Source organism: Glycine soja, chromosome 5, assembly GCF_004193775.1.
Source record: "Glycine soja cultivar W05 chromosome 5, ASM419377v2, whole genome shotgun sequence".
NCBI lineage: Eukaryota > Viridiplantae > Streptophyta > Magnoliopsida > Fabales > Fabaceae > Glycine > Glycine soja.
This window is the reverse complement of record NC_041006.1, coordinates 1,268,351-1,283,103: the sequence shown is the minus strand read 5'-3', so window position 1 is coordinate 1,283,103 and position 14,753 is coordinate 1,268,351. Positions and strand designations below refer to the sequence as shown.

The 14,753-nt window shown below is 33.4% G+C and overlaps 2 protein-coding genes across 2 annotated transcripts; both read right to left on the bottom strand.

Annotated features, from left to right (window-relative positions):
• Positions 1–2,088: 2,088 nt before the first annotated feature.
• Positions 2,089–3,013, bottom strand: LOC114411738 (protein FON2 SPARE1-like). Its single transcript, XM_028375417.1, has one exon. It carries the CDS (start codon positions 2,618–2,620, stop codon positions 2,264–2,266), a length of 357 nt encoding a protein of 118 aa, XP_028231218.1. The 5' UTR covers positions 2,621–3,013; the 3' UTR covers positions 2,089–2,263.
• A 1,792-nt stretch (positions 3,014–4,805) lies between these two features.
• On the bottom strand, positions 4,806–13,453 carry LOC114411737 (transcription initiation factor IIE subunit alpha-like). The gene is made up of 10 exons (XM_028375416.1): positions 13,185–13,453; positions 12,909–13,031; positions 12,340–12,460; positions 11,042–11,170; positions 10,735–10,844; positions 10,447–10,630; positions 8,846–9,037; positions 6,790–7,026; positions 6,476–6,671; positions 4,806–5,238 (listed from the first exon to the last, which is right to left on the bottom strand). The coding sequence occupies exons 1-10, from the start codon at positions 13,202–13,204 to the stop codon at positions 5,135–5,137; spliced, it is 1,416 nt and encodes a 471-aa protein (XP_028231217.1). The 5' UTR covers positions 13,205–13,453; the 3' UTR covers positions 4,806–5,134.
• Between the last annotated feature and the right edge of the window lie 1,300 nt (positions 13,454–14,753).

Sequence of the window (14,753 nt, the reverse complement as noted above, 5' to 3'; positions counted from 1 at the left end):
TAATTTTAATCTAATAATGTATTTTTTTGTATATATAAATTTTAAATAAAAATTATAGGATACCAATCCATAAGTTTCTTATGGATTGCCAATCTGTATGTAAGGGCATTTTTTATTTTTCCCTCTCATTGCTGGATGTATTGAAAAAATACTGGGTGCAGAAAGAAAATCCCAAGCCCAAAACCGATGAAGAGTAATCCAAGCCAGAATTTAACCAGTCTCAATCTCTAAATAGCCCATTTAAGAAAACGAATGATTGGACCAAGGACTCGGATGTATTATATCATTAAGACTTAAGGATTGTTATTTTCTGTACTAACTTTTGGTTTTAACTACACCACATATGTGCTTAAAAAAAAAAAAAACAATACCACATATGAATATATTTATTATTTCTTCCGAAATTATAATTTGTAATGTATTATTTTTCTGAAATTTTAATTCTAAAAATAATTTGCAAAACACTTTCGAATTTTTCATCACTAGGAAAGTTAAAGACAACAAAAACAGAAAATAAATTATAATTTTTAAAAAAATCAATCTCACTTCTTATGTTTTCTGTGCTTTACATATATTTATATATTCTCCTTTATATACATTCCCTTTTTCTTTTTGTGGTCACTTTTTCTAATCAAACGTGATAAAAAGTATGTGCCATTATCTATTATATGTTGAACCAATATTTTTTTATATGCTATTTTACTTATGAAAGGTTTGTTCATATATATATAATTCTAATTTTTAGTAGATAATTCTCTTAACAAATGGAGAAATTATTAATATTCATGTTTTAAAGACATTGAATGTATTTATTGTTTCATTCAATTATTTTTGTTAAATATTAAAATCATTAACAAAAGAATATTGTAATTTTTTTTCTTTTGTGTTTATATGTAGGTTAAGGGACTTGGGTAACAATGTTTTCAAATGATTTAATCTTTTTAACTTATTTGATTAACTTAAATATTTATTTAATCAATCTATTAAAATGGGTTAGCTCAACACCTAAAAGCTTCATACACAAGGCACAATAATAAAGTGAGATTTGTATAATTATTAATAATATAAAACGAAAAATAAAAACCATAAAAATAGTAAAATAAAATCCCCCATGGACAAAAAGTGGAGTCTCCACTATTTCAGAGTCAACTCCATAGGCTAGCAATAGTTGCAAGAGAGGGTGAACGCATTAGAGAGGGTGAAAGTACAAAGCAAGAGAAGGGAGGGTCCCCAACCCTATAAAGCCACAATTAACCACTCCACCAAACAGACTAAAAAGAGGCCTAATTTCACTATCCTTCAAATGAATCAACACTCATCGGATGCCTCTACTCCACTGAGCTTTTAAAGATGGCATTGAATTGTGAGGACGGAAATGAAGTAGTTAAACTTTATCAAACTAATACCCACCCCGCTTGAAATTAGAAAAGACAAATTAAAATTTTAGAAAGTGATCGAATGTGACATTAAGCACAAAAAGTCCGAATTTGATGGTAAAATGTTACTTAAAACAACCATTGAAGCAAATATTTCCTAAGTAAAGGAAAAAGAGAGACAATTACAGCAAAGACCTACGTGAGCATCTATGTGGAGCAAGTGTGCTTCTTTGGTCCATGTGTAGTTTAAAGTCAACCCTATTCTAGCAACATCCCTGCATGATCACATGTATTTTCAAAGCCCCTTATTATCATAACTAACGCCAATATTAAAATGCATGTCTTTTCGGATATCTTGTTAATTAACTTCTTCTTCCTTGATGCCGTGCCGTCACAACCACTACAAATCAAACATAATATAGTATTTTTTTTAAAAGGCTTTTTTCTTTTTCTTTTATCAATCAGCATAATATTTAAGCATCTCATATTGCTTCAAGCCAATTAATTAATTAAGTAGGCCATATTGGCGCGCGTGTTTCATCAAAACCAAACTATATATATAATTCGAACAACATTAATAGAATTAATTGTTCCCATTGGATCAATTATGGCGCAAATTCTATATTACAAAAACATAATAGATATTCAACGAAATATACATTTATAAATAAATGATAACAATAATATTCATCACACACATGTACACAGAGAATTAAGTATAATATGAATAATAGTAATAATAATAAATTATTAGTTTATAAAGAGAGGAATTATATGTATATATAACAAATTTTTTTACTAGAACTAGACAAATTCTCCTTTTATGAATACACAAAATTACATTATATCACGGTGAAAAATTGAAAAAACAAAGTATGTGAACCTCATTAATGGTGCAATGGGTTTGGACCAGTTGGAACAAGGCGTTTCTCAACACCATAGCGTGGATCAATCTCGGTCTCCTTTGACTCCGGCACGCCACTCCGGTGGTGGTGATGCTGATGATGATGATGGTGGTGGCGGTGGCGGTGGCGGTGGCGGCGGAGAAATGGGGTGAAGTCAAATCCTCGGCCAGCTGCTAAGATTCTTCTATTTCTAGACAGAGAGAACTGAAGTTGGTTGTTGCTTATGATGGCCTTATCATTGTTGGATTTGGAACCAAACCAGCCATGAAAGAGTACCAAGAAGAGGAAGAGCCAAAGAATGAAGCTTAGTAGATGTTGGAATCTGATGATCATGGCCATGATGATGGGTGAGATAAAGTAGAGAGAGATATGAACGATTGCATGGAGAGAGAAGTGGTTTGAAAGGACAATTTGAGGACAAACAAATAATGGGGTTTTAGAAGAAGTTGGACTTTAGAATAGGTTTGACAGCTTGAAGGTGCATAAGAAATGCTGCTACGGAAGCTTGACATGGGGGAGTGCTTGCTTCCATTAGACTATAGCTTATTATTTTTATACACATATAATATAAGGTATAATTAATTTGGAGTGAGAGAGAGAAAGAGGGGTTGAGTTAATTTGGAAGGTCCAGTAGATGCGGAGAGGGGGCAGAATTGTCGAGCATTCTTCTTCCAATGAAGCTTCCTTTGCGCTCAAGGAACAAAGTGGTCATTAAGAGCACATTGTCAAACCTTCAATTATATATTGCACACTACCACCATACTTGCCCGAGAAATTTGTAACTAGGGAATATATCTATTTATTAGATAAATATATTATGGCAAAATTTAAATTTTGTGCATTTGGTATGTGTTGTTATCAGTGATTATGAAGTATTCAGCAAATAAAAAATAAAAAACAGGGATTATGAAGTTCCATTAACTCATAAAAAGCTATGATATAATCGCTTATAGCCTAAAAAGATAGAGATGGAGTGTTAGAGGACGTCTCGAAAAGGTACTTTGTCTAGTAAAATTTGGTGGGTTTTTAAAATTTTCAAAACCATCAACTCCGAGTTTCTAACCTTCATCTATAAAGAACAACGACACCTTCATTATGTACCAGAGATGTGGAGCAATCGAATAAGGTAAAAAAGATAAAAATAAATGGAAACACAAAATTATAAATGCAAAATGAATTCGTTTAATTTGATATATCTCCTCTTTCTCTTTTCCCGTTTTCCTGGGTAAAATATCTATTCTTGAGATATACTTTGTCTGAACACAGGTTACGGCAACAAGCTGTATAGTGACCGGCAGAAAAAAAAAGAGAGAAAATAGCTGTGAGATTATTTTGACTAAGATTTTTGGTTTTTTTGGTATTGACCGACATTTGATTTTAAATAAAGAAAATAAACTTATATACCTACATTTGAAATCTCCCTCTTTTATGTTCTATTTTTAACCATATGTATAATTATAAATTATATCATTGGTATTTGACCTTTAGCTCAGCTTCAGCATAAACGAGCTGGCATTAAGTATTCAGATACGTTTCATCAATATTTATTTATATATAATTATGCTAATTCACACTTCTGCACTCTACATTATATATATACGTTGGAACACGCTAAAGTTGCATAGGAGAGCTGAAAACACTTGCTTCAATTAGACTCTTCTTTCCGTCCTCTTTCAAATTATATTGTTTGATTGATTTACGCTGACAAATGAATTGATAACATGTTCACACCCCATATATCTCTTCTGATGGACTTCGGGCATGTGGATGTGGGTCTTAAAATTTGTTTCTAGCTTTCTATGACTTTTGAGTAACGGACGCATGTTACCTCCAAATAGTATAAATTTATTTTGACCTCTATATTTTACAGTCCAGAGATAAATGTACGAAAATTTGCATCTTGAATCTTGATTATCATATTAATGCAAGGAAAACAACATTGAAGCATTCAAATGCTTGCAAGGTAGAGTAACCTATACAAAAGACAGAGAGAAAAAGAGACGCAAATTAAATGGTTAATGATCTTGAAAATTTAAAATTGCAATCACTTCCAAATTATACGTCGGTGTTTTTAAATGAACTTAGTGTTTAAAAAGAAATGTTATAAACAAATTGAAAATACTTGTTAACAAGTTACTGATTACTAAAGTCAAAAAGAGATATATAGTTTGTTTGGTTATTAGAAAGAAGGGTTTTAGAGTTGAATGAAAAAGAGGGAAGGAGAGAGATGTTGGTTTGAATTTCCCACTAATATTCTAAGAAAAACTAATAATGGCTGATAAAAAAAAAATTACTAAAGCCAATTTAACGGGATATAAAATTTGACTTTAATTCTAGACGCCAGCCAACGAACACACTGCCCATCTCTCATTACACCTTTTGTACATTTTCGGGAAATGGACAACTAGGATGAGTTTTGCAAAATGAAGGCATTGTCGGGAATAGCAGAGGAGATATAATTCAGGGCTCACCATTTTCTTCATTGGTGTGAGCAACACCACAGGTAAAACGTTGGGATGTCCCATTACTCACAAATCTAGGTATCCATTGGTAAATAGTATGTGATCACGATGGAATAAAGTTAGAGACACTATTTTTGGACGGCTAAGTTTCAAACTAGAGTTGTTGTTCATCCAATATGCGACGAATACTGATGATTACCAACTAAAAAGTCAACTGCGCACCTTATCTGAAGCCGTTGACGCATAACACCACAATAAGATGCACAAGCAATAATATATGAGCAGTTAATTCTGGTTTTGTGGTACATAATTTGAAGCGATATTATTAATTAGCGCTGGCCTTTGCAAATCAGAATAGGCCATTACATTCTACTGACCAGATAATTTTTCATCAACCTTCCTCCCAGTCAACGTCGTCATCGTCGTCATCATCTTCTGCTGCAACTTCCTCAGCTTCAACATTCAAATCAACCGTGTAACCTCCATTTCCATTGCCTTTTAAAAATTACACCCAATGCATAAATTAGTGGACACAAATAACACTATCAACCAAAAGAAAAAATAAAATAAAGTTATGAGCGGAGTTGCTAACTAGGAAATTTCAGATATGGACCCAGTCAATATTAACATTGGCATAAACATACAAAAAAAGTTTTATTGGTGTCAGTCAAATCTGGGGGGGAAAAAGGTGTTCAGAGCAATAGCAAACAAGCTCCTACTCAATAGCCCCATCAAGCGCATCTTAATGTCTGATTCTCAGACAAGGTTTCCTAAGACTTGAGTTTGAGAACAGAGAATAGTCATGACATTTTGTTTGTGACTTGAGTTTGAGAACAGAGAATAGTCAGAATACTTACGACTGTAGTATGTAATTTCAGCTTGTTTCAATAAATGATTTCAGTTCAAATTTGATGTTCTATCACAATCACAAACATAAATCACAAAATTGATCCTCAATTGCATCAGTGTAGTCTCTTAAAAAAAGAGTCTTAGTTTTCTAATTCCAATCTTTTAAAGTGTCTAATCAATATGAAAAACCCAGCACAAGAAGTGCCATAATATTACTGAAAAATCAACTTAATAAGACCCAGACAAATTAAATGGGTCCATAACACAGATATGACTTCATATTTAAATATTACTAGCAACACATCACCTCAAATAACAAAGTAATCCTTCCTATTCACAACACTTGACACAATTTCTTGACAGTAGTTCCTTCCATATTATTCAAAATAGTGTTTAAGGGAACCAACTTTTATGCTGGTCCAACTAACACCAGTCAGTCAAACATGATCCAAACCAAGGATTTAAATAGCAGACCTTATCAGTTGGTGCAGCACAACACCATATTTGCAGAAAATGTCACAAACACATTACAGTGAGTACAGATTGCACTAGCCTGCAATGGCTGCAACACATACTGCAACTGCAATTTAAAATCCCAGTATGGCAACCAACCTAAGAAAACTATTAAAGCCATTGTTTCCTGGTTGATGTTGAGAACATTGATGGAATACAAAGGTAGCATTTGACATGCAAATAGAATGGAATCAAATAGTCTGTTCTATTCTCAGATCTACCCTTTTAGTGAAATCAAAATTTATTATTTAAAGTTTTATGCTTTTTAGAGGGGACTTGGGAAGTAGCATTAAACATATGTTTCAAAACATTAGGGATTACTTGAGGATCCAAATTTTAGTCAAATCACATTAGAAGACAACAATTGTACCTGCAATTGGAGCCTCCTCCCATTCAGTATCATCATCGTCTTCCTCACGTTTTGATTTCATGCCAACCTGGCGAATGGAAGTACTGCTAGAAGGATTAGCAGCAGCAAGTGTATTTGACAATTGTTTTTTTGCAGCTTCTTCCAATTCGTGTTGTTGTTTAAGTAAAGCAGCATAATAAGCCTTAATATACTCATCCTATAATAATAGTAAAAGAAACAGAAATATTTAGCGAACAAAAATGGTCTTATACCTTTGGGATGAAGGGCAACGGAACTCAAACAAAAAGGGAAAAAGTTCATCTTATTTTAAGAACCTGTATATTTTGATTGTTGTCATGTCCAATTGTTGACTTCTTGTCATCTGTGTACTGTGCTGCTGTGGAAGTTGAAGTCCCATCCATCTTTGTTTCTTGCTTCACCTCTCCACGTTGTTCCTTTGTAAGATTCATACCTGATGTAATCATCCATGGAGGCAAAACCTTTAAAGATGTACTGTCAGTTTCAGACTTAACACCCTCTCCTTTGCCTTCAGTATTGAAGTCAACTACAACCTGTCACATTCATCAAAAGACTAAGTATTTAGAACTATTTAAGGAATATATGCCGGATGCAAAAATTGAAAAGCTTCGTATAAGATTCATTATGATATAATATAACTTGTTTCAATAAAGAAAAGGTTAAAACTGTTTTTAACTGCAAACACTATAAGAAAGGAAAACAGGCATGAAACCAAGACAATCAAGCAAGTTGGCAAGGATGTTCATGATACACTTGGACATACAAACTACCATATTACCACCACAAACAGAGAAAGATCCTATTTCATTACGGGCCAATTTAAGGCATGCTCTACTTTTTTGTATTAATCCACTCCTTAATGAGTAGAAAGTTGTCCTTGAAAATCCAAAACTCCCTCCAATATCTTCAGGCAGTGGTTCAAAAATAACAACAATAATGTGTGTGGTTCTAGTAGATCAATGTCAACTTATCAAGTAGGGTATTTGGCAAGTTTGGTGACCACTGTATGCCCCCTTTTCTTTGGATCAGTTTCTTTTTAAATTCAAAGGCTTTAGCAGGACTGAGAAGGAAGTTTATTCGATAGTGGGGTGTTATCTTCTTTGGTGTCTATTTGGTTTTAAAATGCTTGTATTTTTTTTAAAAAAAACACTTCTCAGCCCTCAGATCTGATTTGGTAAAAGATATTTGTTGGAATTATAAACCTGAGGCTGAGTGATAAAAAAGGCTCAGATAAGGATCAACTATAGGGCTTGGATCCTAGCAAGGAACCTATACCAAAAGTGTACTCCAGAAGGAGGTAGGGACAGTGAGGGAATTTTCTGTCATGGGGATTTCGTGACGTGGCTGAGTTAGTTAGAGGATATTATGAGAGAAGGGTTGGAAGGGGGGAGGAAAGCACTAATTTGCAGGACTGAGAGTAGTATCTTGGAGGGGCCTTTGGTTCCAGTAGGAGAATTGTTTTCTCTGGTTGGCATTAATAAAATCATTTCCAGTGCTCATTTTTCTGTTATTTCCTGGATTACATATTGTTTTCTATCTTTTTTCTCCTTGGTATTTATCACTATCCCAATTTCCAAATTAGCTTTATTGCATTGTACAACTCAGGTTCATTGTATCTTAAGAAATTGAGATAATTACCCTTTTTTGTGAGTGTACTCTATTAATAATCTCTGTATATATATCATTTAACTGAGTGTGTGTAACTGTGTATTGACCATTAAAGAATATTCACTCGAAATCAATCTTATTTTTATCTTCAACTATATTTTTCAGGCCTCACTTAGGTTCTTGGCAAATGGTTTTTAAGAGTGGTAGCAGGCAGATATGTAAAGACACTAAAATGCTTTATTTGTTATTATACTAATGTTTTTATCTGATTTCTCTTTGTTTCTTCTTGCAGAGTCTTTGACTCCTTGTTAAGTAAGGTATTATCCTCTTCCATCATATTCTTTCCTCCTTCTAACAATATTTTTTATTTTAACACCCCTCCCCCCCAAAAAAAAGGTGCATGCTATGAGATGCAACCCAGAGATTCAAATTCATCCAAGTGATAAATAAAAACAATCAGCTCCATCTTTTTTTAAAGTTGAGATATCGGCACTATTTGATCACCAAAATGGAAAGGACAATTATTTTGTTCCAACTAAATGAAATCAATGAGTTTTTAATTTTCTTAAAGATAAGGAAATTTTATCAGAAAGAAAAGATGGAATGTATGATATGAAGAGAATAATACCTCATTCACAACAAGGAGGGATCAATCTAATAAAATTGGGGAGAAAAAAAGTACAATGGTTGCCCAGTCTTTGCACATGCCAGAAATAATAACACCCTTAAACAGGATAATGTTACCTTAGTGTCTCCACTGTAAGGCACTCCATTATATCCTGGCTGCGAAATTTTAGAATCACCAGCATTGATATCTCCATTAGCTGCACGGACAGCAGCACTAGCTCTAGCTTCCCATGCTTGAAGACTGCCAAATTCAGGGACAGGCAAGTCTTTTACCCGACTGAGTTGGTCCATTAAAGGCTTGAGCTGTACCTGCACTAGCACAAGAAGTACAACAGTCATCACAAGATTAACTGTGGACCAGTAGCAACCACAAAATAAATGTCACCAATATGTAAAGTCTAACAATATATCATGAAATTCAAATGAGATTAAGATACCTATAGGCAAGGTCGTGACATTCATAAACTGACCCAAGTTTTGCACCTATACTGAATACTCACCCAACAAAATGTGCCCAACATATATATTATATACTAGCATAGAATATGATGGTTGGTCAAAACTAGTTAAGTAGTTGACCTTCTAAAAACTTGAGTGTGTCAGGTTTAGCTCAAGGTTATCTGGTTGTCTTGGGCCATTTCTAAACTAAAGTGGGTCATACATTGGATTGGGCCACTAAAAGAAGGTGTCCAATAATGTTTTGTGCCAAAATGCTGCATTCAAGCTTGAACTAGCAGCAAATTCATTGTTTTGATCATCTCCCAAGTCCCAATTAGGGCTGGACTGGAATGATGTATAGAAGAATGGAAAACAGGGATGCTGCCTCATGGTTCTTTCTTCTTTGTAATTTGTTGCAGTTGGTAACCTCCCCATGCTGCTACAGTTACGAATTTCTTATATTGGTAAGATGGAAGCGCTAAATTCAGTTTTGTCTTTTTCTTAGGCAGTGATTATCATTTAGCAATCACGTGGGTAGAGAAGAGACAGGTTCAAATGCATGAAACCTAACACATTTATACATGGGAGGTTTTTTTTTACTTTTCATAATGTTGGCTTCTGGTTGAACTTAGAGTGGTATCCAGTTCCAAAGTGAAATATTATGATTGAGTGTAAGTTTTTAGTAAAAATGGGTTTCAAACATTCTTTAGATTTGGACTCGTACACATGCAAATCAGGCTTACAGGGTCTATATAAATTAAATTCTTTCACCTAAAATATCATGTCTGTAAAATTAAGAAGAAAAAAATCACTTTATTATGCAACATGAAATCAATTAGAAGTGGCATTTAAGCTTACTACCAAATGACAGGTCTAAAACTGAAATCCATTATCAGCATGCAATTACACATCCTACTTTTGTTTATTTATATTTCAATTTAGTTACTCCCCGGTGCATCTTTAAGTAGGTGAATCACATTACACAACTTAGCTCAACATTAAGATAAAGAATCATAGAGATAGTCTAATGATGCATGAAAACAGAAAACAAACCCTGCAATCATCGCCCTTAAGGAAAATATGACTTGGCATATTCTAACATTTCATACATAATAGCACAACCATTGCTTGCTACAAACTATGTTAATTAAGTTTCCCAGTTCTTGAAAACAACAATGATAACCAATTAAGCATCATCAACAATAGCAAATCTAAGTAAAACGATCCATCATATGAAGCAACAAATAGAAATAAACAGCATAGTAAAATCAGATAAGAACCTCCATCTTTTGAAGCATGTCCTTTAACTTTTCGCGCCGTCGTCTTCTTGCATTATCATCTCCATCTCCCCTTTCTTGAGCAGCTATCTTATCACTTTCAACCTCTAGTCTTCCATTACAACTTTCACAATGGAAGTCCTCATCTTCAAATGACACTAACCGCAGAGCATCCAAAGCATTATATCTAAAATAAGTCATAAGCCCAAGTGTTATGGAACAGAAATGCATCAACACAAACAAAATAACTATGACATATTATGATCTTGATATTACAATGATTATTGAAACCTTTTTCCACAGTTTGGACATATGTATTCCTGAAGTGTGTTTTTGTTCTCCAACTCATCTTTCAGCTTATGCTTCATGCGATGTAGTCTGTACCTAATCACATCGTATATCTGCAATGAAAATCAACATAAGATTTCCTAAAATCTATATAAGGAGGGGGCATAAATTTGCTGTACACTTGTAATGGTTCAAATAAAATGCTACTAAAATGGGTAAAATAGCACCATTTCCACTTCTCCCTGCAATAAAACAGCCAAATATCCTTGGAAAACCACAATTCTGGAAAAATTAGAGAGAAGAGATGGACCTGTGCATAATCTAGACAACAGTAAGAGTGTGTGTGCAGCTTGACCTTTTCTTCTCCCTCTTTTGCTGTCTGTTGACCATCAGCTGTAGCAGCTACAGCAGCACTATAAATTTTTGCACCTTTGGCTGTCTGAGGTCAAATCAGAAAAAATGTACTTGACTATATACATTCACCCACACTTCTCACATACAAGCAAATCTAACAACGAAAAATAATTAAAACAAAACTAATAAAGCACACATCTTAGAATTTGGGCTAACAGATCTCTTCTCCATTACTTTATATCTTCTCCACCTCATTCTCAGCCCGCTGCCCCAATACCTCTAGTTTCCCCACAGGTCACTATCCCCTCTTCAGTTCTTTCCCCTCCTTCTTCCTCCTCACAGTCCTTCAACTTCAGAGTCTATTTCCTCCTCTTCTCAATCTTGCTCTCACATTTCTTCTCCACCAGCTTCTCGTCCTGTCAATACTCACCCTATGCAAACCAGATCCAATTCTGGCATTGTCATGCCTAGATTCTATCCAACTTTGGTCATGTGGAACCAAGGAATGTCAAACAGACATTAAAAGATGAGAATTGGCTTGCTGCCATGAAAGTGGGTTTACTGCTCTGAAGCAAAACAAAACCTGAACACTAGTCCCTCTTCCGCTTATAGGGGTTTTTTTTAAAAAGGGTTAGGGAATTGCCCCCACCCCCCAAAAAAAAATGACATTGTTTTGAAACCCAAAATGGGTTTTCCTAAAGCCTCACTCTAACACCACTACTTTAACCATGAAATGCATTGCTATTCAGACTGTGTAGTGGTCCATGGCCGCTTCTCACCGCTATTGCACACTATTGATAAATGATAACTATGGTGGGTTAGCACAAAACAACATGACTAAACATTAAAAGTTTATTGCACCTTATTGGATAATAATCTATCGGGTTGTTCTATCTTTTATTAAGTGAAACTCTCAAGTATCCCTACCTTATATTCTTCATTAAATTACAATGGGGAGGAAAAAGCATTAAGAGTTAAGATATGAAAATACCATATTAATATAAAATGAAATATCCCATTTTATTTCTTTCCTTTATAGTGTTATTCTGCAGTTTTCAACTTATATGAAATATGGTCATAAATAATCTGTCAAATTGCTATGTAAAGGGATGACTTAACACCAGTCAGCAATAATGAGTCTGTTGAGCTCATTCAAAAGAGAAATTCTAAGCCATTTCTCACAATCAAGATATGAATCAGACAAAAGAAATTGTCTATTTGATTGGCTAATGCAAAGACAAACCAAATAGTTACCTCTCTCCTATGATCCCGAGTAATGATCTTTTCTTCTTCAAAAAACCTCAGAGTTCGACGAAGTTGTTTTGTATGTAATTTGAGGTCCTTTGCCAAGTCTTCTTCTCTAACCCATTGTCGTCTGAAATAAATGTTAAAAGGGTACAGTTAAACACCAAATTCAACAAATAATGAGCCTGCATTTTTTCAACTACAACATATAGTCAAGTTCAACCTATATCATTTTTGCCATTTCTTTCCCTTTTCTTTCATTTAATCTATTCTGCTTTCCCATCCACTCTATTTCACTTAAAAATTCAAATAACTCCCATTCTCTTTATGTTTCCCTTTCTTTGTAATTGCACACATGTATAAGTTCCATGGTTTTAAATTGCAGTGAGCAATCCAATATTGAGCTTCTTAAAGTCTAAAAATAGCATCGTAACCACAATCACAGCAGCATTAGTCCACAACTATCCACAATTTAGCTACTCAGCCACCTTAATTCAAAACCACGCGTTCTACTTTCAACAGAGCAAAACACAAAGGTATGTCTTCAAAAGCTGATAAAACAAGATGGAAAGCCGAACCTCGTGAGCGCGTCAAGAACCACCACAGCTATTCCCCTGTTATCACTCCTTCCCGTTTTGGGCTGATTATCTCCTTTGCTGGTAAGATCATCGTAAAAAGCCCTCGCCGCTAGTTTAACCAGCCTACGCACATTCGTTCAACAAATTAAAACAAAAATTAGCATATCCTGAATTCAGTGAATTGCAGCTCAAAACCGCTTATGTTTCTTCTTTCTCCTTGTTGTTTGATTAAACGCAATTTCGATGCACGGGAACTAGAAAGAGAGGAAGCATTACTTGTTGTAGGGTTCAATCATCGATTCGACGTGGTTTAGGGTTTTAGCACAAAAGTTAGGGTTCTAGAGAGCACAGTGAGTGCAGTTCGTTGAATGGTGTGAAGCAAGGTCGAAAGATATCTGCCCCGAGAATTTGGATTTCAATAACTGCCACAACAAATGTTAGGATTTTGTCAAAAGCGTTTATATGGAGAGGGGAATGGAACGAACTAGCGACGCTTTCGTTGTCGTGAATGATGGGCCTTTCGGGCTTTATCCATTTCCGCGACTCAATAGCCTTACGACTCTTGTACCTACCTAGGGGGGGAAAAATCTTTGAATTCGTCGATATTTTAAATGAATTTATTTAGGTATTGTAATTTTTGAAAAACAAAAACTGGTGGTGTTGTAAAATCTAATTCATCTTAATATATTTAAGCAAACAAATAGTACAGACTAAAACATAAAAGGAATTACATTTTTTTAAAACCATTAATTAATTTTTTTTAAAATGTTAAAGTCTAATATATCTAACTCTTAGTGTGAAGCACTGGTTTAGAGGTTTATTTTTTTAAGAAAAGTAGCTCTATGCTATGCAAATTATTAAATTTCCACTTGTTTAGATTGGTTTAAATGAATATAGTTATAGTTATAGTTATGTATATAATTATAGGTTTAAAATTATTGTACTTCTTGAAAATAAGCGACTGATGGTTGGGGATACTTGCATTTCTAAGGTATTTGGTTCGATTTTGTAAAAATTCTTTTAGTTAAAAGCGTATATTTGTAGCAAAAAAAATTACAAATTGTTCTAATGCTTTTTATAATAGCTTAAAAAAACACTCTACAAATATTTGTTTCACAAAATTATTTTTAAAAATATTAAGCAAACCAATTGTTTCATTGTGATTCTTGTGTTGTTTTAGTTATAAAGTGGGTTTAATTAAAATCAACCTCATGAATTTTTATAAATGCATTTGAAATTCTCATTTTACACATAACTAGCGTAACTCTCCGTCTTGTACGGTATGAACCGATTTTATAATTTATAAATTTTTATATTATTATCATTTTCAAAAAAATTGTAAAACATTATATGTTTTCGATTTATACGAATAAAAAGAAATTCATAAATTTTTCAATTCTTTATATTTTTATAAGAACATATTAGTATATATGTTTGTAAATATTAAAAAAATATATTAAATTCGTTATAAATATTAATATTTATTTAAATAATTTAATACTCACACACACACACATATATATATATATATTATCATTTTAAATATACATACATAATTTTGTATAACTAAAATATATTTATTTTTCATAAATGTAAAAATTATTATATCTAATTTAAATATTATAAAGTGTGGGATTATAATACCATTTCATCATATTTATAAAATTGATTAATGTCATAACGCGTGTGTCTAGGACCTTATTTACTAATTTTCAATAAATATTTCCTATTCTTAATTCTCAATTCTTCCATTTTTAAATAATTAGCATCATTGTCAATTTTAATAAAATATGAATGATTTTTATTGTAGACTCGGTTTAAGATATTGAATGTTATAAAGTAAAT

Coding starts and splice junctions, on each gene's coding strand:
- LOC114411738 (XM_028375417.1), bottom strand. CDS start 2,620: ATGGCCATGATCATCAGATTCCAACATCTACTAAGCTTCATTCTTTGG.
- LOC114411737 (XM_028375416.1), bottom strand. CDS start 13,204: ATGATTGAACCCTACAACAA. Junction 9,038..10,446: donor ACATGCTTCAAAAGATGGAG/GTTCTTATCTGA, acceptor GTGCTAGTGCAG/GTACAGCTCAAGCCTTTAAT. Junction 5,239..6,475: donor GGAGGAGGCTCCAATTGCAG/GTACAATTGTTG, acceptor AATTTTTAAAAG/GCAATGGAAATGGAGGTTAC.